Source organism: Neolamprologus multifasciatus, chromosome 14 (assembly GCF_963576455.1).
Source record: "Neolamprologus multifasciatus chromosome 14, fNeoMul1.2, whole genome shotgun sequence".
In the NCBI taxonomy this organism is placed as follows: Eukaryota; Metazoa; Chordata; class Actinopteri; order Cichliformes; family Cichlidae; genus Neolamprologus; species Neolamprologus multifasciatus.
The window spans coordinates 26,698,571-26,724,051 of record NC_140452.1 but is presented as its reverse complement, the minus strand read 5'-3'; the positions used below and the strand labels follow the sequence as shown (position 1 = coordinate 26,724,051).

Genomic DNA, 25,481 nt, shown 5'->3' with positions numbered 1-25,481 from the left:
AAGAAGCCCTTCTTAAGGAAGGGAAACTGAGTTAAAAAGCTGAGGTTTCTCAATTTACACAAGAACTGGACTGAAAATCAGTGGCAAAAGATGTGATGCAATGATGCCTTTAAATGTGAAACTTTGGGGTTTTATCCTCCGTATGTAGGGCAGAGGTCAGGACAGCGATACAGCCATCTGTAAAACACGGTGGAGGCTCGTCATGGTTTGGGGCTACATTTCTGTGAGGGGTGTTGGAGCGCTTGTTAAAACTAAAATGATGTGATTTGAATAAAACACAGGTTGACCAGTCAGTCGTTTTCTCTTTTAGATTCTTTTATTTAACCAATGTTACATTAAACTAACATAAATAAACATTTTTATGAACAAAAGGCACACAGTTCAAATATAAACAAAGAACTTCTGTACACCTTGTCTCAAAAACAAAAAGAAATTCTACCGTCTCTGAGCGACAGAGCAATCCGAGAGAGATGAGTTTCAAGGGGGTTTGTTGACAGAACGCTACAGCGCTGCCGCCGTTGCAGCAGCATTATGTCTCAGCATGACGTACACGCCTTAGCCCCTCAAAGGAGCCTAAGCGGTGGGTACAACAGCTAAAACGGCATCCGGGAGCAGCACTAGCTTCACGTGAATCCTCTGCCATGAGGTTAACAGTATGTGGAAAGTCCCTCTGAAACTCACATCCACCTCTGGTAAAAAGAGGCCACAAAATAAATGTCCGTTAAACTTAAAAGATTCATACACGCAGCACATATACTTGAAAATGGGCCGGAGGCTGGGTAAACACTTTAACAGGAGGGTCAGGGTTTCCAACAGCTTCTCTGTGGAAGCCTCTGATTGGTCTGTTGCCGCTTCCTCAAAATAATAATGTGGCCAGGTGGTCATTCACAGTACTGAGAGGACGCCAACTGTCTACTACAGCGTTTGTCCAGTGGGAACCACGATCATGTACGAGTCAAAATTACCCAATTAAATTTATTTATTTATATAAGCGCAGGTTCAGAACAACAGTCATCCCAAAGGCGCTTTATAACGTAAGGTAAGGACCCCACAGTATTACAGAGAGAAACCCAACAGGCTCTTGTCAGCAAGCACTTGGCAACAGCGGGGTGGAAGAACTCCCTTTTAACAGGAAGGGACCTCCATCAGAAGCAGGCTCAAGGAGGGGCAGCCAGGCTAGGCTAAGTGTGGGGGTGCGGGGTTAGATTTGGTTTTACCTGCATCTGCTCCAAATAAGTACATTTCCCCTTTTTTCAAAGTGACAATAATCACTTGTCTACAGCAGACAAAGTGTGCTATATGTGTCCACTCAAGGCTGTTGCAGCTGTTTTCAGTTGTCATCCACCTCTGAACAGTAGATTAAAACAGGTGTGTCCTTTGCTAGTCCAGTTTTGTCCAGATGAATCCGGTCTGTTATTCCTTGATGCAGTGTAGGCTAGGTGGATCCAGCTGACTACAGACCGGGAACACCGAGTATTTGCAAACATTTTTTAGTCTGTTTCGACTGGTTTCACCTTCAGTTGGATTCAATTTAGTGTAACAAATCGATTACAATAGAGTCTGTTAAACCAAAGTGGACATATACTTTCTTTTTAATTGGTCTTAATTGTTATTTTAAAGTGGCTGTAGATGAGTAGATCCACTCATCTACAACCTGAACAGACTCTGCACATTAAGTGTTTGCAAATACAGACACCGCGTTGCAATCTTGGCTCAGACAGCGACTGTACTGGGCACCTCCTCATAGTGAATGATGAAGTAAGGGTAGCTCTGGTCATCATTGAAGATGACAAAGATCTGGGGGTCCATCCAGTTGTCCACGCAGGAGTCGTAGAGGTCGCTAGAGGCGTCACGAGGGTTGATAGGTGGAGGCCGTCGCATGGAGGGATTTCCTACAGTATACCTGTGTGAAAACAAAGAGGACAACAGAAAAGCTCAGTTAAGGAGCTGGGACTCTGGAGTTACAAGATAATAATTTACCCCACAGAAATCTAAATTTCAAGAATACAAGACTGCCGTATCTTTTGCCACACTTTATATAATATAGCATGTAGCGACTGTATGAAATGAAACTGTGCACTGTAGGCGGGTTGTTTTTCCTCGCTTAAATATTCATGTCAATCCCCAAAGACCCGTCATCCATCAGTCTCTGTGCTGCTTATTTGGGGATCATAAATAAGACAAAGGCAGTGGGTAGAGACGTGGAGTCTGTGTTGCTGTTCGGGTCTGACGCTTATGCCGTGGAACAGATTGGACCCAGGTTTACAGACAGAGTGTTGTTCCTAAACTGCCACACAATCCCCTGGGTGCACCACACACTCTCTGCTGCAGCAAAACAAAGCCGGCAACGTACAATGGGCACAGCCAAATCAGCTGTTTTACATGTGTGGCTCTACATTTGACTTGCATTTTAAGAGGAATTTGTGTAGCATGACGATAGTATGACATGAAAGATGGTTTATGGAAAAGAACCTCCGGTTTCTCACGATCCAAATTGATGCCGATGTGTTCTGTAAATCCAAGTACTCGAGCGTTTGCGAGAGACGGGGGTCAAAAAGGAAAAGTTGTTTATGCAGAGCCGTGCACTGGAGGGAACATACTTGTCAAACACTGCAAACGGTTCATTAGGGACGCTAAACCGCGCAAGCCAGCGATAAACCCAGGACACATAAGGCCTTGATTTAGCATTTACCAAACTATGTTCTTTCCGACCTCCTCTAAACCAAAGCAGATTTACATCTAGCTAAGATGTAAACGGGGAACAATTAAACAAAGCAAAGCACTGTGAGTGGTATAAGTGAGGGCCATTGGTTTAGAGGCACATAAATCACATGATTAAGCCAATATATTCCCAGCAATTTAAACTAAATGACATGTTATTTTTTCCCCTCCAGATAAATAAAACTCCACCCATAACTGGAGATGTTTTCTTATCAGTGTCCACACAAGCATGCACGCACACACCTACCTTCCAGTGAGGACTTTGGCCAGGAACATGCAGTGGACTCCTTTCGGCGAGCGTTTGGAGAAGTTGTGCGAGTAGACAGCTTTACGGGCAAAGTAGGATCCCTGTCCGAACATGGTGGCGTGTTTGCCACAGACTCTGGGGTCGAAGTTGTGCTTGCAGATGCCCTCCACCACGTCGGCCGAGGTGCCGTGGAAGAGGTGACGCTCGCTCAGCTGCCGGTCCCTCTCCGACATGCGCCGCGACATGTACTCCTTCTTCCTGTCGGAGCAGAGGAGGCGAAAGGGGATTTGTCAGCGATTCATTCATTTCAGAAAATAACACACAGACTGTATTGATGAGAAAATACGACTTGACACTAACTGTGACCACAACCTTGTTTGCACTGAAACTGTAGAAAAACGCGGCCCTGAATCTGGTTCTTGCGCAACGATCAGTACAGTGACGCTGTAACGTGCTGCTCGTTTTGAAAGTGTTTCAGGCCAGAAAGGCTGTGACCCTGGCATGACCTCCCATGATCTCTCAGCTTGTTAGTGACACACATCCAAGCGCGTGCGTGCACGTACACACACACACACACACACACACACACACACACACACACACACACACACACACACACACACACCTCGGCAAACAAGCACACTTAATTTCCAAATTTAGAAAAGAGGTGATAAACGCTCTCTTTTCACATGAACATTTCACAAGTCATTTGCGTGCAAATACACACACGCGCACAAACAGACAAGCAAACAAGCAGTTATGGGTTTCCTGTCATAACCAGAGTGTGGGAAGAGGAACTCTACCGACATTCAGAGGGGGGGCAACACTTTCAAATTCAGTGACACGCACGCACAGAAACACACACCTTCAGTCATTTTGAAACCGTGTGGTACCCGTGTGGGAGAGTATAACTGTCACAGCTGATAGGCCTTGCCCTGTACTAATCACAGCGGTTAGCCCTGTGTGTTGAAGACAGGAACATCATCATCACCAAACATCTCTCCATCTGCTGTTTTCACACACCACTGCTGACTCGTTCTCACGAAGTCCCACACAGCTGCTCCTATTTGGCCTATTTTCTTTCTTTCTTTCCTCCCCACTCTTTACATTTTTTACATTAAACCTTTTTTTTGATTATCGTTTCAGTCTTAAACGTTTTAGACTTCAATAACAGACATCTGAATAAAAAGGATTAACACCCGGTCTGCACCGCAACAGCAAAGTCTGTGAAACTACCACCGTACTCTGGTGCAACTTCAGCAACACTATGGGTTCATTATATAAAACACAGATCGTTGCTTTTAACATCAATACTTATTTTATGTCCTCAAGTGAGGTCAAATCTCTCGACTGTCAAAACAAGTTTTGAAACTCGTGCCTTTCTCATGACATCGTAGATGTTGATTATTTCAGCAGAGCTGTGCTCAACAACACAACCACAGATGCATCAAATTCGGATGCCACAGCTTTCCCACAAAGCATGAAAAAAAAAAAGCTACATGCAAAAGAAATTAATACATGCAACCCTGCCAGCACACTTACTGACAGAAAAGTTTCCTGGTGTCATGGTTAAAATTTGTAGGAATTATACATGATTAAAAGACATCTCTATAATAATCTGCTTCTCCTCTCACCTCTTATACTTCTCCCATAGGAAGGGGTTCTGCACACGTAGGATCTTGATAATCCTGAACTTGGTCTCCGAAACCGTCTTGTGGAACAGGCTGTACACCGTCCGGTAGCTGCGGTCTTCGCGGGAAACCGGCACCCGAAGGAAGTCCTGGCTCATGGTCATCGGCAACCACGTTTCAGGAAAAAGGCTGGGTGGGTTGGTGGTAGTTGGCGAGAGGGGATATGACGCAGGAAGGTCCATGGACAAAGAGGAGGAGGATGATGATAATGAGGAGGAAGAGGATGATGAGCAGGATGAGGAAGAGGACGACGAACAGGGGAGAGGAGATAGAGAGAGGCCGCTCAAAGTCCTAAAACAAAAGAAAGAAAAGAAAGCGTTAGATTTCTGACAGTAGTGTAAGAAATATCATTAATGGTTATTTATTTCCTATGTTAATAGCATATTTAGGGCATATACTGCACATTATAATAATAATGGATTGGGTTCATTGTAAAGGCGCCCAAAGCGCTTTACAATGCCACTATTCATTCACTCTCGCATTTACACACTGGTGGAGAACAGCTACGGTTGTAGCCACAGCTGCCCTGGGACAGCTGTGGGGCAGACTGACAGAAGCGAGGCTGCCATATCGCGCCATCGGCCCCTCTGGCCAACACCAGTAGGCGGTGCCCAAGGACACAACAACCAGGACAGAGAGCCCGGGGATCGAACCGGCGACCTTACAGATACGCTTCCCAACCCCCTGAGCCACGGTCATAGACATATGTATTTATATTCAGGACAAACCAAGCTACTGACAATAGGCTGTTTGATTATCAAACTGAATAAAAGACATTTTATGAATTTGCAAGTTGCTTGATCAGACAAAACAAACATTTATACATGTCAGTTTTGGCTCTGGAAAGTTGTGATGAGGTTTATATGAAAAATATTCAGTGCAACTCGAATTTCTATACTCAGATCTGCAGGCAAAGGGACGTTTTCGGTTTGTAGCCTGAGTACTACCGACCAATCACATATATCTTCATAGATCTTACTCGCATGCAATCTTAGAAATAACTAGACTACGCAATTTCTGGAGAAACTGTGGTGGGATTGTTGCTATGAGTGGACTCAATCTGTAGCTTGATTTCGGTGCAGCTAAAAAGCCAGAGATAAAGGGGTTGGCTAACAGAGTTGAAGAGAGATGGCTCAGAAACACAAGTGTACTGTACCTGAGATAGCAGCTACCTGGTGCATAATGGGATTACTCTGAGTGATCATAATAATTTCTGTCATACTGGTTTTGTATTCAAAGTGTAGTCACCCTCACTGTTCAGGGACATTTACCTTGCTGTAGTAAAGCTGTCCCTCTGCAGTACGCAATCATTTTGTGCGTGGGAAAATATTTATAGTTAAAAAAAAATAAAAATAAAATTGATTCCTGAAAAGTGTGTTGATGAGCATTACATAATATAGACAAAAAAAGTGTCATCCTGAAAAACATCCCACGCTGTACTTGAACCCTCGACATTCAACATACAAGGGACAGAGTGAGCGGTAACTTAGCCCCTAAGCCACTGAGGAACATGTGACAGAGGACGGGCTCTCACCAACTTCAATTGTTTTGAAGTATGGTCTATTTACAAAAAAAACAAAAAACAAAAAAACAAAACAAAAAAAAAAACAGCACAAGACAAGCCAGCGAGGAGAAGGAGAAGAAGAAGAAGAAGAATGGCAGACAACAATAACAAAAACAACAACAAAAAATATCAATAAACTGCTCATAGTTGAGAATCCGCATTATGAAAAGGCCTCCACACGATGCTCAGAAAGACCGGACAACTGTGACTGGATCAGAAGCGCCGATTACTCTGATCAAGTGTGCTTCACAGAGGGATGATAGTTGCTGCCCTTTATTGAAACCTCATCTCTTTTCATCTGCCTTTATCCATGCCTGCTGAAGGTCAGTGAGAGCAGCTTTGGAGGAATTTACAGCAACCAAACCATCACCTAATGGCACCCCAGCACACTCCCCATCTCTCCACTTTCCTACAGCTGTGCTCCGATATGCCTACAATCAATACCCCCCTCCCCCCCCACACACACACACCCAAAAATCCCCAAGAGTGAAACAAAACTGCCCGCCTGCCTGCCGCAATGGGCTAGCATTTCCACGAGCGCGCTCTCTAAAAATCATCTGCCACTGACTGTCAACAATGACATCACCGCACAGGGGAGCGGAGCAGCTCCTCAGCAGCCGTCAGCCATCACCGACCAAACAAAACAACAGGACTGCGCGAAAATGAAACCCAGACACCAAACAAGACAACAGGGAGGCGAAGTGAAGCAGAGACAGGAGCGAGAACAAGACACGGGGGTGGGGGGGGGGGAATAAAATGGCCATTGTGGAGCTGTCAAAAAGTGCCAAAAAAAGAAAACTATTACGTCTGGCATTTGAGTTGGTAACAGTAGTTTGGCTGTCAAGTTATCGCCCTCCAAGTGTAAATGCTGTTAGTGCTATCAGCCATAAGAAAGTGAGTGTGTGTGCGCGTGTGTGTGTGCGCGCGTGTTGTCAGGAGACTGTGATCAGAGTGACTCTAAGTCGGTGCGACAGTTTTTCTCATCTCCTTTCTCTCTCTCTCTCTCTCTCTCTCGCTTATCTTGTCTGTCCGGTCTCGATCTCTCCCCCCTCCTCCCTGAAATCGATGTCTCTATTCCCCGTGTGCTTTGAAGAGATCACAGACAGCCTGCTGCAGAAAACAAGTGTGAAATGAAAAGGGACAGATAACACGAGAATGATGGACTTGGGGGAGAGAAAAGAGTGAGGAAAAAAGAAAAGGAAGAAGATTAGGGGCAGATAACAAGGGAGGGAGAGAGGGGAGGAGATGGCTGAAAATAACACCGGCAGAGCAGAAAGAGATGACAGAAGGAAGGCGGGGGGAGAGCGGTGGGGAGGGGAGTGAGGGGGGAGAGTGCCAATCAAGCTAATGACCTCAACCTCCAAGCCCAGGCACAGATTGTTCCTGATAGACACACACACACACAAACAGTTTCGGGTCACTCGAAAGGACACCGGACGGACTGACAGCCATTCCTATACACAAATAAAATTCCCATTTTATTGGATCACCTGGCTAGAAGCTTCTTTTTTTTTGGTGCCCATTGTGTGACTGTGATCAGATAAAGTAATTAACTGAAGCTCACACACACACCAAATGGATGACAACGTCCCATAACAAGTCACTCAATCCAAATTCCAGCTCCCCACAGGAACATTTCACACTCCTTCACTCACCAACTCCACTCTGCTGTGCACCCAGTCTGGAAACCATTTAGACCTCATTCACTTCCTCAGCTGTGCTCTGCATCTCCCTGCTTCTCCCTCTCGCTCTCTTTTCCTTCTCTCCTTTTCTCCCTCCATCTCCTGCTCTCCATTTTGTCTTCCCCTGACTGTCAGGGCCCCGGTAGGAACAGCTCGTTCTAGCGTTCGCTCTGTGTGGGAAACTGGCAGGACACCGCTACAGCAGCCTGCTCGGCAAAGGAAGTGAAAGATTCTGCAAATGGGGTGAAATGACTCCACTTGTTTCCAATCTGGTATCACTTGTTTCAAAAATAAGACCCGAGTGCTGCGAGCCAGATCACTTCACTGCTATAAGGACAGGAAGTTGACTGAGCTAAAGACAGAATTCTTTTTTTAAAAAGAAAAGAGGGGAAAGAAACGCATTAGGAAAGGTTCGCTGGATCTGAAGCGCTAATGTTTTGCTTCTTTTCACCCTTTCCTTGATTTCTGCCTCTCCCCCGTCTCTCGACTTGTCTCGTCTGTTCTCGTTCGCCTCCTTTATCTCATTTTCCCGTCCATCTGCTTCGCTCTGCACAGGACATCTCCCCGTGTCCCAGTGACTCTGTTTGACGTGCCAAAAATCTGTGCCGTGGTAAGTGGTAAAGATGGGGTTTGAGTTTAGCTCAGGCTGCCAGTGTGCAGCAGAAAAGATAAAATGTGAATACAGTGTTCAGTATTCAACGCTGACTGTGACATTAACATCATGTACCGACCTCTGTGTGCCTGCAGCGTCTCCAAACTACAAATTCAGGATGCTCAGAGAACACAGAGAGCCACAAGAAGATGGCGTGTCAGATACTAAAGAATCAACTTTGTGTGCGAGTGACTTTGCACATGTTGCCAGGGACTTTTTTTTTGTGTTGAACACAGAACTTTGTTCTAAAAGTCAGTGTTGCTTCATGTGCAAAATACTAAATGTTCTCTGATCTAAGTGCTAAACGATTTAGACAGCTCTGTTGGAAAGTAAAAAGGCAAGCCAGCAGGGAAAAACAGAAAAGCAAGGCTATTAATCTAGTTAATGACTGCTACCTTTCAAATGAGAACTGCTACTATTAATTAGTACCAATACTAAGCTCTGGAAAAAGTCGTTTTCTGGCATTACTTACTATAAGGCTGGGTGGATCTTGGCAATAGTCATTATGTGATTAACAGCTTTGGCCTCAGAAGCAGTCCTTTATTTAAAGTCTGCATCATAACAACCGTCACATTAGGTAGTTCAGAACAGCCACCATACTGGGTGTATCACTCCGCCCAATCTAAACTAAGCCTAATGCCAGCGCAGAGTACAATACAGTTCCTATGAATACAGTAACATGTTCACAAAAACGAGTCCCTGCTTACATTACTGCAAGCGATGCTCTGAGAGCAAATCCACTAAGTCACTGTGGAGACATCTCAGCTGTGTTGTTGTTTATCTACTCGAGCCATGTCTTCACCATGGCCAAAACCTCAACCTCTGGATCCAGCTCTAGCTCTATTAGTGCTCACCTCCTAACCACAAAAGCAAAGCTGTAGTTAGATCTAATATCAGCCATGTTTACTTACTGTAGGTGTGGTGTGAGAATCACGGAGGACATGAACATGGGCCGCTTCTTGATCTGACGTCGGAACCCGAAGACTGCGTTCTGCTGGAAGCCCTCCCTGATGTTGAGGATATACTGGTTCTGGAGCGTAATGAACCTCACCTCCTTAAGACCTCTCGAACTCGCCTCCTCTATGAGCTTAACCACAGGCTGTGGAGCAGAAGGAAAGGGAGGGAAAACACATTTGTTTACCATTTTCTGCAGGTAACGTCTGCATTTTTCCATTTTACCTGTAAATCAAATGTGGCCATTGTAAAGATGATAAATAAAAGGTCACACATGGATAAAAAGCTGTGTTACAAAAGCAAGTAGTTTGTGTACATGAGAGCCTTTTTTCTAAATCCACCCCATCATTGGACAACTGATTAATGTGGGCGAAGCTAATGTGTTTGGCTGTTCGCAGAGCCTGAATGCACCCGAACACACACAAATAAATGCATCGAATGGCTCACCTCGGAGTATTCCCTCCAGCCAAAATTGTCTCTGCAGTAGTACTTCCACACTGTGTGACAGCTGGGGGTGGGGTTTGGGTTCATCGCAGGCAGGGGTAGAGGGCTGGGGGGGGTGCTCAGTCGTCGGACGCAGTCAAACTCGAGGTCGCACACTCGCATCGTCCCAAAGTCTAGGGCAAACACTCGACCCCTGCAACACAAGGTTTGAAGTCATTAGAATAACTACGTAGCTAAGCGCTGCAGTCAGCAATGCACATTAACCCGGACGGCTAGCACGCAGGGCTGTGGAGTGATGACCTTGTTGTTAAATGATCACAGTTTATATTTCCATTAGAAGCTCTGCTACAAAGCACGAAGCTGTTGATGGAACGTTAACTTAATCCGTGAGCCCTGGAGCAGGATGATCAAACCTCTACTTAGTCACTTATACTGAGCTGCATAGGGTGTAAATTTAAAGTAAATGACTTACAAATGAAAAACAGAAAGCCATACATGACAACTTCAAAGTGCCCTTGAGCAAGTTACTAGGATTAACTTTACTTTGACTTCCCCATGGAACCAGCTCATGGGAACAGCTCTCTCATTATGTACAACGATGGTTGACATTGCTCTCAAATCTTTACAGTAAGTAACCAAATAGCTGCCTAGCAACGTTTATATTATATAAAAAGATAGGTTAGCCCTTCCAAATCAAAACATCAGTAAGCATCAAAGAAAATACCAGAACATTTAAAAAAAAAAAGTTAACCAAACAAATTTAAAAATGTGAGTTTTTAGTTGTTTTGTTCTGTGTGTTTTTTTAAAGAGATCACCAAGTCCACAGATCTAAGGCTCTCAGACTCTGTAGTTCTCTCCCTCTGAGAGAGCTACAGAGTCTGAGAGCCAATGTTGAAAAAGCTGTGTCCTTTTCAGCCTCATATGATACGCAGCCAGCAGGCCCTGATCACATGACCTCAGGGACCTGCTGGGGACGTAAGAATGTAAAAGTTCACTGATGTAAGCTGGTGCTTCTCCATCTACAGCTCTAAAAGTCAAAACCAGTCTTAAAATGAATTCTGCATTCAGTGGGGAGTTAGTACAGCTGCAGACGATTCGGGGAGTTTTTGCTTTGACAAGTGAACAATGAATTACAATAATCTAGACATGATGATAATAATGATAATAATCCAGGCCCTGCTCTACAGGCTTGCTATTTGAGTAGCAAACAATCAGGTTAACCTACAAAATAATGATCTAGTAGCTGTAGGTGGTCAGTGAATGCACTTCAGCATAGTACAGTAGAATATCTAAACACAGAGTTACCATCTGCCAAAAAATAAATAGGGGAAACACATAATCTTTTCACACCCATACAACCTCACCTTAACCCCTCTCTGTCCCAACACACGCGGGTCAAAACACTGTTGCGTGCATGTCTGAGTGTGTGCATGTGCATCAGTCGCGCTGCATTAGTCCTCGCTCGAGCCTCCGGCAAATCCTTTCTGGGTCAGTCATACCACTTACATAAATGTGGCCAAACACACTGGCATGTTATGGCAAAGACACACATATACACGATCTATACATATATTTAACACACTAAACATGAGCATGACACTACAGCCATAGAAGCGGGCACATTGCATGATGATGTTAATTGTCTCATTGATTATTAGTGAGAAGCTAAGTGAATGTAACATGAAAATGTTAGACTGTGTGTGTTACTTTAAATAAAGTACACTACACAGTTTAGAGGTTTCCCACTGAAAAACAGAGAAGTGGAGCAGCAGCAGTAGCGCTGAAACCTCCTTATAAGTTCAACAGCCTGAAGCGGTGAAACCTCGTATTATAATGGCCGAAGAGAAAACAAGTCTTCAGTTTCATCCACTAAGTGCAGGTACTGGCTGCTGGGGTTACTGGCAAACACACTAGTGTCTCACAGGAAGGTGATAATGAGAGGCCCCGTCTCGTTTTCTGAAAACTCGCATAAACACTGACTCAAATGGTAGTTACATACCCTAAATTTACATCTGTATTTCTGCAAAGTCATACCGCAAACACATCTCTGGAATAGGAAGTGAAATGAGAGTTCATTTAGAGAGCACGTGCAGAAACAAAACAGTAACTGAAGAGTGAGTCACTGATAATCAGACCACCTGATTACCAGAAACACACAGAGAGAAGGTGCAGATAATCCCTGCAACTTTCTGAATTCTTCTCAACTAACAGAGATGCATTTCAGTTTAAAATGGGAAAAAAACAAAACAAAAAAAAAATTAATAGCTGTATTAATGTGAAAATGAAAGGCAGAAATGGAAGAGAAAAACAGAACAACAATGAAAAAAGGTGCAAGGGAGTGATGATACAAAAATAAATAAATCTGATATTCACTGATGCTGATCTTCAGTTTCACCCTGTCCTGCACCTGTGCGCTCTCCTGTGACATGTTTTCATGGTATCGGAACAGAATGTTTTTCGCTTGTGACGGTATGTAATGATGACACGTGTGTGTGTGGCTGACTAACAAACCATGCACAAGTGTTATGAGAAAATGAACTTGAGCTTTCCATCCTACCTCACTCATTACCACAGTGTCGTTACTGATATGTTTTCATTTAAAAACATGCTTGTTATATTTACGCCTCAGGTCTGCACTACTCTGGTCTACTAGGACCTCTAAAAAGACTGTTTGAAAAGCCTCTGACCCAGTTCTGCCTCCATCTCACTCTACCCGTTCCAACCATGTGTCATGTCATGTGTCCTACTTCACTACATACATGAACCTCCTGTGAGGTCTTATTTTCCTCCTCCGACCAATATATCCACCATCTCCACAAACCACCTCAGCCTTGCTTTTTCAACCTTGTCATTTCAACATAAAACACTGATTGGAAATTTTAAAAAAGGATGTAACCTCTGTATCTACCTCTCACACATCCTACTCTCTCCCTCCCCGCTGCACACTCAAATACTAGAGTCTCCGGAGTTGATTATTTCCAAATCCTTTCACATAGCCTCTTCCTCCCCATCTAGTTTGCGCCATTTTAAAAAATAAAATTCCAGCAGTTAAATTAAGTGAACTGAGATTTGGTGAGACGGCCAATCAAGAGTTGGATAGTGACCCAAAGCACGCCCACTCTAGCAGAGTCAAAAACCACGCTGGAAATGCGGGGCTTCTCCCACTTTTCTCCCAAGGTGCACCCAAAAGGAAAGGAACTTGTACTGAGCAGCTCCCAACACTATAAGCAGGCAAGGTGATAGAAAAAGGACAGCGGCTTCTAAGGAAAACATTTCCCTGCATGAATAAAGGTTAAGAAATCCCCCCCAATATGCCTATAGCACACACACCTTCAAACTTTCTCATGACTACACACCAAAGGACCCACATTCCAACATCAGTCATGCTATTGTGAACATCACACACTGGAGGAACACTCATCTATGTACGTGCACACACACACATTCTGTGGACAGATTCATGTACGTACACGCAAAACTTCATCCAGTCACGCCCAGATAACTCAGTCAGTCAAGCAAATCTGCTGACGAACACTTCTTTTACGCACGCACGCACGCACACACACACACACACACACACACACACACACACACACACACACACACACACACACACACACACACACACACACACACACACACACACACACACACACACACACACACACACCCTTGATGTCATGTGCTAGTGTTATTTCCTTGTATTCACAATCCAGTTATCTATTTAAATAGGCTTCATTTGTTCCTGTTTTTTAGCTTTACAGGCAGTGAACACACAACAAAGTCACACACACGCACACACAGAACAGGAAGAAGCGCACACTCGCATCACCTGCACGTCCTGGATTTTTCCAGTATGAGTGTATCTGTCCACATAATTGAGCTCATAGCTCAGGGTGTCCTCTCTCAGTCCTTTAAGCCTCTCTTTTGAAAATATTAAAGGTGCCCAGCCTATAAAGAATGCGAGGCTTTAAAAAAAGGAGATGAAAAAGGGGGAAGATAAGCAAATGAGTTTGGAATTTAAATCAACACTTAATTAACACTTGAGGGAGGAGAAGACCAGAGAAAGAAAAACGGTTTGAAATCACGGGGAAAAGGATTCTGCTTGAGAGCACTGGGACATCTCTCCCACCTCTTTGGGGCCCTTCAGGGAAAAGTAAGGAATAAAGAAAAGGAGCGAGACAGAGGAATAAAAGGGAAGAAAATGGGCACGTCAAGGAAATGTAGAAGACAAAAAAATTACATCTGGTGTGGAATTATTATGAACAAAAAAAAGAAATAAATTAAATAAGAGGAGGTGGAGCTGGAATTAAAAAAAAAAAAAAAAGGAGGCAGACTCTTGAGTAATGAGAGGCAGAGCGACACAGACCTCGCCCCTCTGATTCATGGCGTGATCTGTCTGACACATTATATCCACACAAACACACACATGCAGTCTGACTATCTTGACACTGCCTCTACTCTCACAAACAAACACAGCTCACTTAGACACAATCATCCTTAATTTTCTGAGATTCATGAAACACATCAAGGTAACACAGAATCCCCTGTGATAGAAACACAAAGACACACTCACACACAAAGACACACACACCTTGGTGTCAGGTTGCTCTGTCCTTGGCGCTCAGTGACTCTTTATGCCAGTTAATGACAAGCAAAGCTTCTATCACATGGTTAACCAAAAAAGGCCTGTCTTTATCTCTCTCTCTCTCTCACACACACACACACACACACACACACACACACACACACACACACACACACACACCTTTACTGCAAGATATCAAGTGCTAAAGTTCCTCCTTAAACAGATATTACAGGAAAAAGTTTGTATTTTGTTGTAAGTAGCAGTTGTCACACAATCAGCTTGTAAAGTGAACACTATTCCTCACACACACACACGAACAACTGTACGGTGCAGGATTATTACAGTAAAAGTTTTAGAAGCGATGACTGTGACATTCCTCCTCACTGCTGAGTTCATGACTAAGACGGATTAACCGGACTTCCATTCCTGCTTATCATATGGATGGGATTAACCTGTGTTATGGATCTCACACACACACACACACACGAACAGCTCAGCACAGAACACACACTTGCACGCCCTGTAGTAGGCCATGCAAAACATAATCAGATGGAGATATACAAAAGCAGTCGTGCATTTTCTTTCCTGCCACGCACACGCGCGGCCAAAGGCCGAATGGGCCTGCGTCTCCATACCGACGGCAGAGCTTGTTAAGTCATCTGCTCCTCTTTATACTGCTAACGATGTTATCATTTGGCTGCCGTAACCACGGTGACGCCTTCCACCCTGTGTGTGCGTGTGGCTGCTTGCGTGCATGAAAAGACAAGCTGGGTTGCATCTCTAAAGAAAGATGATCAAAAGAGCTCTCACACACACCCAGTGCTACACAAAGCTTTGCGCAGTTGGCTGAATGAGCTGATTTGTGTCGACGCTGCACGGCTAACCGACTTTCCCCCAGTTTGTGTGTCATCACTCGGCAGGCTGCTCCGCTTTCAGAGCCCCCGACCGATATTAAAGTTTGCCCATAGTGCACATAATCAAATCTGCCAGAGACGAGCTTATTTACAGTCCTTACCTGTGGTGTAAATAAAATCTACAATGGCCCACCTTAGAAAAAGAAAAAAAAAAAATCAAAACAAAACAAAAAAACCCCTCAAAAAACAAAAACTGGCCACAGTTTACTTCCTGCAGATAAAAAGCTAAACACGCAAGAAAAGGACTTATCTGGGATCATGTGAAAATGTTTTACGCTGTGTTTTCATTCAACCATCCACAAACAGTCAAACCTGTTTTAAGGGTCAGGGTTGGAGAATTCCTTTTTAGCCAAACTAAAAATGTATCCTTTGCTACTTGGGTATATTCACTTAAAAATGGCAAAGATATATTAATGAATTAGCTTTAAACAAAACTCCAGTCATCAGAAGATACACCAGAGTCAGACTAAAAAAGAAAACTGACTGAAATGCCTCAAAGTATTTTTTTTATGTAAAGAAAAACAAAAACAGTCATTACAGGATTATCCATATACACATATACACATTGAAAATGTGCTGGTAAAAATTTTCTGTTGTTTCTGGTTTCCACTGCAGTTTCTGTCAAGTGAGCCAGATGGTCCTGTCTTACTGTATGAGACACACTCAAAAGGCCTCTGAAGAATCTGGGTTGACACCACCAGGTGCATATCCTGTTTGTGGAGCAATATGCTCTTTGCATAGTTTCAGCTGAAAACATGAGTCAACAAGTCAAACACACAGACACACACAGACACAAAAGTTGGTGCACACCTCAAAACCTGTGTGTGTGTGTGTGTGAAAAACACCTAGGTGCTTAAAGGGCTTTAAATGTGAGTGGGGGTGTGGATAGGGTTAATGCCTTAAGATTACACTATACTGACATAAAGTGCACTTGTAATTAGATCCACATAATGACATGAAAATGTGGGGAGGCCTCTAACTCGCGAAAACTACAGAAGAGATTGAAAGCTTAGGGTCAAACCTGTGTACAAGTACCCTTTGTGTGTGTGTGAGTGTGAATGTACTTGCATACAGTACAGTTTCACAGGAAGCAGTAGATGCTCCTTTGTGTCACCCCAATGGGGCTTGCCAAGTGCTTGTTTATCTTGTGTGTGGTGTGAGTGAGGGAGAAAAAGACGTTTATCTCCGTCTGCTAAAAGGCGAGCGTGAGAGCACTGCGAGTCACTTTGCTTCCCTGTGCAGTTTATTCGTGCGAGTGTTTGCGTGTCAAGCAGTGCGTGTGTGAGTGTGGGTGCGAGTGTACACAGTGACGCGCACGCTTATGACCGAGGGAAGAAGAGAAGCTGCCAAGTGCGTCTGTGTCACTGACCGCACAAGGCAGCTGGGGGTCACGCAAGTTCACGGCTTTCTGCAACGAGTGCTATAAAAAAAAAAAAAAGAAAAGAAAAAGCCTCGCTTTTGACAGCTTTCTGGCCAATCACAGATCTGGGTTTAGAAGAAGGGAAGTGCAGGAAATAGATAACCGATATCAGGGCCGTGCCTACACAAGGGCATGATAGCTGTTCAAATAAAGAGATACAGTAGATGCAGGTGACACATTAACTAGAAGGACACACGGACCATGTGCATTATAAAGCTGTGAAAGCAACAGTCAGCATTGGGAGGAGCAGTCACTTGTCTGCAGTCCATCATCCATGCATGTACAGAACAGCTGTGCAGTGTTTTCAGTTTGTCACCGGTGGCAAAACCAAAGAGGAAACTCAGGTCTACAGTTTCCAACACTCTGAACCAGAAGTGGCTTAGACTATCACTTGCATGCAGCCTATCAGATTACTGCACCATTGTTGCTATGTCACAAATACCCATCGATCGAACACACAGTCCTTTCAGCAGCATGTTCAACACCAAATGGACTGGGGTGGTGGCAGTATTCTCTAATTTCAGCCCCGCTTATACAGAATGAGGATTTGGGTTAAAACTTGAAACGGTTTAATTGTCCACTTATATTGGAAATATTATAATATATATGAAAACAATTGTCAGGAATAAAGAGAAATGCTGAAGGGTGATACTCTTGGGGCATGAATTGTGGTTTCACTTCCTACTTTCAATTGACTGAATGCAAAGTGAATTGTCCCATCACCCACAGACACAGATGGCAAAGATCCAACCAAAAAAAAACAAAAAAAAAAAACAGAAATACTTTGATGCTGCTTCCCTCTGTAGCAGGGGTCCTGTATATAACCAGGGAGTTCGCAGCACGTATGCTACTGATTAACACAGAGTCCAGGTTGCACTACAGTGGGATACTTACTGATACTTTAGCCTGACTTGCTCATTGTCAGGGTTGCAGTACAGTCTCTCCAGCTGTTCCTGGGAGTCATCTGCTATGCTCTGCCAGGTCTGGCTGCTGCTCTTGCGGATCTGCCAGTGGTAGGGCAGGACGGTGTGGTGGTGGGCACAATCATTGCCATAAACGCACAGTCCCTGGAGGAAATCCACACAAATGTCCACTGAGTCTGACTGGTGTGTGTGATATTGGAGCTGAGTGAGCAGCTCAAAAACCAGATCCAGTGAGGCCTCTTCACTTTTGTCCTGAAATAGCACTCCTTTGTCAGGCTGCAGGAGGAGGGGGTCCGAGATTCCAGTGCAGTCTTTGACTGGAAGATTTGTTGCCCCAGAGGTTAGGAGGTCGTTGCTTTTGATTGCCCCCTCCTGGTGTGGAGGAACCTGGGGTGCAACTATGGGAGGTATATCCCTGCTGGGAGCTGTTATTGTCACCGCGCTACCAGACTCCCTGAGGCCCGGTTTCAGCTGGAAGCAGTCGGGGGAAGAATCGCTGATCTTAGGTCGCTCCCCTCGCCGAACAGTCTCATCCAGCTCCGTAGTAGTATCGGCTATTTCCACATCAACGTCCTGGGTGATCAACCCAGGCACACCGGCCCCAGCGGTGGCATTGTCAGCGGTGCCCCGGTCTTTGAGGCACACCTGGCCCAGGCAGTTCTGTTTCACTACAGCCGCTGCGCACAAATTCCCCGGAGTCCGGCCCGGCTGGTTCCGGGGAACAAACACCCCATCCCCGGAAACCAGCGTATCTGTGCTCAGCAAAGTAGTCAGTATAGGATCCTCCAGGGCTCGGTGGAGGCATTTGGCATCCAATTTCCTTTGTTTCTTCTTGAAATAAGGTTTCACCAGAGGTATTTTGTCCGAGAGCCCCACGATCTGTTGCTCCGTGAAATCTTCCCCTTCGTCCATATTCAAACTCACATCCAGGGTGATCCCGGTCGGCACACCATCTGTGGATTTCTGGAGAATGTGCAAAGTTTTGTCCATGAGCTTCTGTGAAAGCCCGTCAGTCCTGGGAGAAGGAGAAAGAGAAGAGAAAGAGGTAGTCATCAAAGACAACACCTATAATCCTTTAAGCCTAGTTTCCAAGGTGAAGTCATCCTAGCGCATAAAGAAATGATTAATAGTCTGTGTCGCTCGGACGAGGTATTAGCCCATATCATAAACTCATCTTCCCTTTCCTGGAAAGGAAAACCCTCACCCTCTATATACCGAAACGAAACCAGTTCACCCCCTCCCTCTGCAAACCAAAACTGCTCTGGTCCCAGAATGACCCAGCACATGTTACACCACCACCACCATCATCATCATCTGCGGTCATTATAAACCCCAGTCCTTATAGGAATATTACAGGAACAGCCTGTTATACAGAGTCTTGTTAGTGAAGCAGCTTAGTGCAGTCAGCAGGCCAACTGAAGCGGAAAAATATTACCTAATCCTACAGCAGGGAACTTGGGCTCCAGCCTCAGATTAATCATAAAAAACGAGAACATATAATTGCAGTGTCTTGTGCTTTTTCCTCCCCCTTCTTGTGCCTTTTTTTGGTGTGCTGCTAACGTCATTCCTGCAATTACAGCTGCGTATCCGAACGGGAGCGATAAAATCATCAATGTAACAAAACCTCCCTCTCCCGGGACGGTGTATTTTGATCACGGGAGTCCGATACGCGGTCCCTGCCGTCTACGTGCCGCTCACACGTCGCTGCTCGAGCAACTTTGCACGTACGCTTTACAGCTGACAAATACACATACACACAGTCCCATATATGCACACACAGAGACACACACGGCACCGTAAACGCCGAGCAGCGACAAAAGACAAGCGGGACACCCCGGAGACTTGTTTCAGCGCTCCGCTACACAAACGGCAGCTCTCGTTGTCCTTTAAGCAGAAACACTTGGTCAGCAGACCCGGGGCTCTGCGGGCTGTCAGTGTGAAAGAAACACACAGAGAAGCACTGCAGCATGCCCAGCTTCCCCACAGGACAGCCCGCAGAGCCCCGGGTCTCTCACACCGCGGCGACAAAACCCTACCTGCGCGATAATGTCCGCCCCACTCCCCCCCAGTCTCGACGCTCTTTGGTGGGTAAAATCCAGTGCACTCATCGGAGAAGCTCCGGGGATAATAGTATCCGTGTCCGGGGCTAGACTGTTGTCCGGTTCGGTTGCTCTCGTCCTTCTGTTGTCCCCGACGCGTTCATACTACGTCTCTATTTCATGGTGTCTCCCTTTCTTTGTATCCTTCTGCCGGATAGGAAAAGGCGACTGAGAACAGAAGAGAGGAACGCACAGCTGTGGCGAGAGACGCTCTAACTGACTGCCCTCTCTCCCATCTTTGCACAACCTGGCCCCGCCCCCGTAACCTGTCAGAGGCGGGGTCTCGTCAAAGGAAGGCTGGGTTTCGGCTCGAAGGGAGGCGGGGCCGGAAACGCTGCATGAGAGTGTGGGGAAACCTCAACGACCCCGGAAGTAGGTTTCTAAAAACAAACAAGTATTAACATACTGTTCAAGTTAATTACAGCTCTTTGATGGAAAAATAATTAAATAATTTAGATGTATCCATTCCAAGTAAAGCCAGTAGATTAATGGTTTAGGTAAAAAAAAAAACTATATACTATATGAAAAATGCTTTGGTAGGTTGCTGTAGTGAGTTTTGGAGCTATATTCTAAACCCACAAACCAAAACATTTCTATTTCTCCTTATTTTGCGGTAGTTTTAATTACGACAGCTGTGAAATAGTATTCTCCCTCTTGCCGATTTCACTGATTTCATTCTCTCTTACCGTGTGTGTCTTTCTGTCTGTCTGTCTCTTTTCTTCACATTTATCACCCTTACATGTTTTAAATCAACAAACAAATTTATTAAGAGAAAAAAAGGTATCCAAACTAACCTGGCCCCATAAACCTAATAACTGGTTGTGTCAGCAAGAACTTTCACAGCAAGAACTGTGATAACTGACAATGAGTCTTTCACATCTATTCGGCCCACTCATCGTTGTAGAATTGCTCAGACTCATTGGAGGGTTTTTGAGCATGAACAGCCCGTTTCAGTAAGTGCGAAAGCATCTTAATGGGCCACTCACCCCCCCTACCCCCCTTCCCCTTTTTTAAAAAACATTCAGAGGTGGACTGCTGTGTTGCCGTTTTGGATCATTGTCCTGCTAAATAACCCAAGTGTACTTGAGTTTCAAGGTGTGAACCGATGACCAGGGATTCTCTTTCAGGATTTTCTGGAGAGCAGAATTCATAGTTCCTTCAACTATGGCAGCCCCAGACCATCACACTACCAGAACCATGTTTGACTGATGATATGATACAGTTTTACAACAGATGAAATGGGACTCAACCTTCCAGAAACTTCCGTTTGTGTCTCATCCATCCACAGAGTATTTTTCCAAAAGTCTTGGGAACCATCAATATGTTTGTTGGCAAACATCATGATGGTTCCCCTTGTGTTCTTTTTGGTCAGCGGTGAATTTCTCCTCGGACCTCTCCCATGGATACCATTTTTGTCCAGTCTCTTTCTTATTATTAAATTTTGAACTCTGACCTTAACTGAGGTAAGTGAAGTCTTAAGGTCTTTAGATGATGGAAATCTTGTGGTTTAAGAAGAGATCAACAGAAATTGAAGAAAAAGCCACATAATGGCTTTATAAAGGACAAGGTCAGTAAAGATTACATGCTTTAACAACACTGGCTGAGAGAACACAGCCTACTCATTTCATAACTTACATGCACTAGAATAGTAGTCAATTTTACACAACAGAAACTGAGACAAGTGAGGCCTGCGGGTCTTTAGATGTTGTTCTGAGTTCTTTTGTGACCTTCTGGAAGAGTTGTTGATGCGCTCTTGGAGTGATTTTGATCAGCCAGACACTCTCAAAGAGGTTCACCACTGTTCTGATTTTTCTTTATTTGTGTATAATGGTTCTCACTGTGGTTCACTGGAGACCCAAAGCCTTAAACATACCTTTGAAATCTATCACTTTGGAAAATGTTACAATTAATTTGTTTCTCATTTCTTTTTCTTTTCTTTTTTTTTTTTTTTAATCAGGGAATGATGTGCTAATTTTTGAGATCTTTTAGCCTACTTCACTTTATCTGATTCTGGTTCAGAGAATTCTTGATTCAACAGGTCTGCTAGTAATCAGGCCTTGATGTGGTTAGTGAAACTGAACTCAGTTTTCCAAATAAAGTGTTTAATCACTCGGGTCATCTCTTTTTAATATTGTTTGATGATGTGAAACATGCAAATGTGACAACCTACATCAGTGTAATGACTGTTAGAGATGATCTTAAAACTAGACAGAGGAACAATGAAAATGCACAAGAAGTCCAAAAGATTAGAAAGTAAAGGACGTGAAGTAGTATCATATAAACACACTGAGACATAGTGAACCTGGGTTTAACATGTTCCTGATATGTGTTGGACGGACTGCCAAAAAAAGTAATACAGTAAAGATGCACAATGCTGCCACATATGAAAATGAAGAAGAAGCAGCCACATGACAGCTGCATAAACGACGCAGATCACGTGCTTTAAGAACACTGCCCGAGAGAATACAGCCTACTCATTTCATAACTTAAATAGACTGGAATGGTAATCGATTTTACATACAAGAAATTTGCCAAGTCAATATTTTGTCAGGCCTGTCTTATGTAAATATTTAATCATCCTGTCTTCTTTCGCATGAGACTAAGTGTGAAACCTGCTGAAGCATATGTAATTCACCCACATATGAAGGGTGAGTCACTTTTTTTATGATTACTTAGAATATATTGTTTCCCTTTAAGTATTGCAGGAAAAATTTGGCCACCCTGTGTGGCTAATCTGTCATGTTTCCATAAGGGAGTGTAATGTTTACTGACTGTGCATTGAGTCAGCTTCCCTCTCTGTGCTGTTTTACCAGAAGTAGTTTTTTAGGAACCTGCTGTGTGACACTGCCTTCCTGCCTCAGTTTCATCCTCCCAGCTTGCTTAGCCAAACCGTCTTTGGTTTCTAAAGGGTGCATTTCTCAATAGGAGCTATTTAATAACCACAAAATTCAAACTGCCAACGTATCTGTGCGTGTCAGAATGCAAACAATGGAGAGGGTGATAATTTTCCATAAATCTAAATGCTCCGCCATGTTTCGCCTCACTGACAGCAATAGTGAGGTGGAACATTACGTCTCGCACATCTGTTTTTTTAATTGCTCTAAATAACAGTAAATGAAGCATCATATCCCCTTTAGGAGCTCTTTTTGAAATTAACTATTAATGACTCACTCAACCACATTCAAACCTGCTTATCTTTCATCTTCTTCCTTTATTAACTTCCTGAACTTAAATGTCAAAGGTCAACCCTTCCTGGAAAGTTGTTCAATTATTGATTTTTCCATGAGGTTATGTGTGTGTCCCACAGGTTGTGGTTCAAAAAGAGATCAACAGCTTCAGGACAAACACCAATGCGTCGAAATAATTCCAATGAGGGTTAGTAATTGGGAAATTATAGGCTTGTCTCTGAAGGCACTTAACAACTGACGTATATGAGAATAATTGCCTGGCTGCATACCGACAGATCTTGAGCATTCCTCATTGGCTGACATGCGCAACGACGGCCTGTTGTTCAAGTACCGACTTGCCTCTGAGGACGCCCTATAAAGGAGATTCCTGCTTGCCTAATCCGTCTTGCTTGTTGTCTCAAGAAAGTCAGCAAGTGAACTGAACAAATGCAACAACAAACACAGGGAGGGTCGTTTAATACATCTGGGAAGCAATGCTCTTAAGAAATAACTCAATAGCCTAAAGAAACATTGCAGGCATGTTATATAATCATGGATTAAAAGAATAACACAACGTAGCACAGAGTACTGTATGGGAAAAATACTGATTTGGCTACTTCACGTGTACAGTGTCTTTCTGACTTGAAGTGAAATTGTTCTTGCTCTGACTCTTGATCAGTCCCTGCAGATAAATACGCGTACACTCGGCTCAATGAAAAATGAGGTGAAAGGTCATAGCTGCAGTTTGTCTAACAGGAGCAACAACACAGACCTGAATCTGTTTTAAAACTTGTGGTGGCTAAACACTCGGTCTAAAATAAAGTGTAGGAAAAAAAAGAAATTCTACATACAAACAGGGTAAAGGTGATGTTTCACCTTCCACCCTTAGTCTTATCTGTTCACATGCCTGCACACAACACGATTACTGGAGGCAGATCAGTTAACGCTGGGGCCAGCGTCTCAGCCTCGACACGCCTGTTTCATGTCATGGAAACGCAGAAATCCATTTTATTGAGGCAATTTGACTGGCAGTGGAACCAATGGGAGCCATAAACAACGATGAAAGTCTCACTTTGTAATCGCTGTGATTACGGGCAGTAATTCGGTGTCTTTCTTGTGAATCACAATGGATCACTTTTTAGTGATTTTACACGTCTGCATAATGAGTTATTCCAGTTCTGTTGCTCATTACTTTTGCTGAAACAAAGCTCCTCAACGCAGGACTCTTAATGAGCTGTTCTGGCTTTATACTCAGGGATCTGAATAATTCCTGCACCCCGATAAGTTTCTATGATGTGACAAAGAGGAGGAACTCAGGACTGTTTGTGCTCTATATGAGTAAAGTTCCACATATTTCTGACCTCCAGCGCCCAAAACAGGTGCCTTATTTTTTTGATTTGGTGACTCAGCTTATGCCATTCTTTCAGACTGAAACTGGTTTTGCGTGTCTGATACTACCTGATCTCTGTTTCATATGTCTAATTGTTTTCTTGTGACAGACGAGGTTGTGGGTGGGTTTTTAACTGCACTTAAAAATACTCGGAATATCTTGTCAGTACTTCTACATATATTGTGTATAGTGTAACCTATTTTTTATTAGCTAGTCTTTTAATCCAGCCAAAGACAACACGGCACATGGCAAATTGTGTTTAGTGCCAACAAGAAAATAAAAGGTGTGTAAAAGTCACACTGGGGTTATTACAGGTCTAAGTGATAGAAAAAAAAATAATGCCCACATGATACTTCCACCTGAAATGAATACATTTTTATCATCTGTGCATGAAACATCTGCTTTGTGTCTGCCTGCTCCATGAACGATATCTAGTCAACAACCTGTCAAACAAAGTGAACTGATGATTTTTAAATGCAACCAGCCTGTAAGAGAGGAGGGTAGTGTCACCAGCGAGCTACCTGCAGCCTGCATCCACCCACACGCACAGCTGATCCGCGCTAAAATATTGCTTCTTGGTTTTCCTCTCGTGTTAAAAGGATGCACTGATAATATCTTATTTGCAGGAAGGCTTCGATACATGATCATCTGTCAGAGATGTGTGCGTTTTTCTGAGTAGAGAATGGCTGTAGCTCAGCAGGTAGAGCAGGTCATCTACTAATTGGAGGGCTGGTAGTTCAGGTTCTTGCTGCTCCAGTCTGCAGTCTGGGCAAAATATTGAACACCAGGTTGCTTTCCCATAGATGGATGTTGCTATGTTGTATAAAGATCTCTGAGTGCTCCAGTAGAGTAGAAAAGCACTATATAAGAAGCAGTCCATTTACCAGATGATGTAACTGGGAGAGGCTGAATGGGGCAACTAATGACCAAAGGTGCTGAGGGAAACCCCGTGCTGCTGTGACCTATCACAAGGTTTCCTTCCCTGCTGAAGCATGAAGGAAATTTCTCTCATCTTTTGAACCGTC

At 43.9% G+C, this 25,481-nt stretch overlaps 1 protein-coding gene across 3 annotated transcripts; it reads right to left on the bottom strand.

The window, feature by feature from the left end:
* Positions 1-294: 294 nt before the first annotated feature.
* On the bottom strand, positions 295-20,137 carry tiparp (TCDD-inducible poly(ADP-ribose) polymerase). 3 transcript variants are annotated; one of them, XM_085131721.1, is made up of 7 exons: positions 19,837-20,137; positions 17,772-18,815; positions 9,959-10,148; positions 9,469-9,656; positions 4,603-4,950; positions 2,969-3,226; positions 295-1,903 (listed from the first exon to the last, which is right to left on the bottom strand). In XM_085131721.1, the coding sequence occupies exons 2-7, from the start codon at positions 18,788-18,790 to the stop codon at positions 1,714-1,716; spliced, it is 2,193 nt and encodes a 730-aa protein (XP_084987847.1). In that variant the 5' UTR covers positions 18,791-18,815; positions 19,837-20,137; the 3' UTR covers positions 295-1,713. The 3 variants fall into 3 exon arrangements, with proteins under 3 accessions (XP_084987847.1, XP_084987848.1, XP_084987846.1); XM_085131722.1 differs by lacking the exon at positions 19,837-20,137 and adding an exon at positions 19,236-19,816; XM_085131720.1 differs by lacking the exon at positions 19,837-20,137 and having other exon boundaries at positions 17,772-19,816.
* Between the last annotated feature and the right edge of the window lie 5,344 nt (positions 20,138-25,481).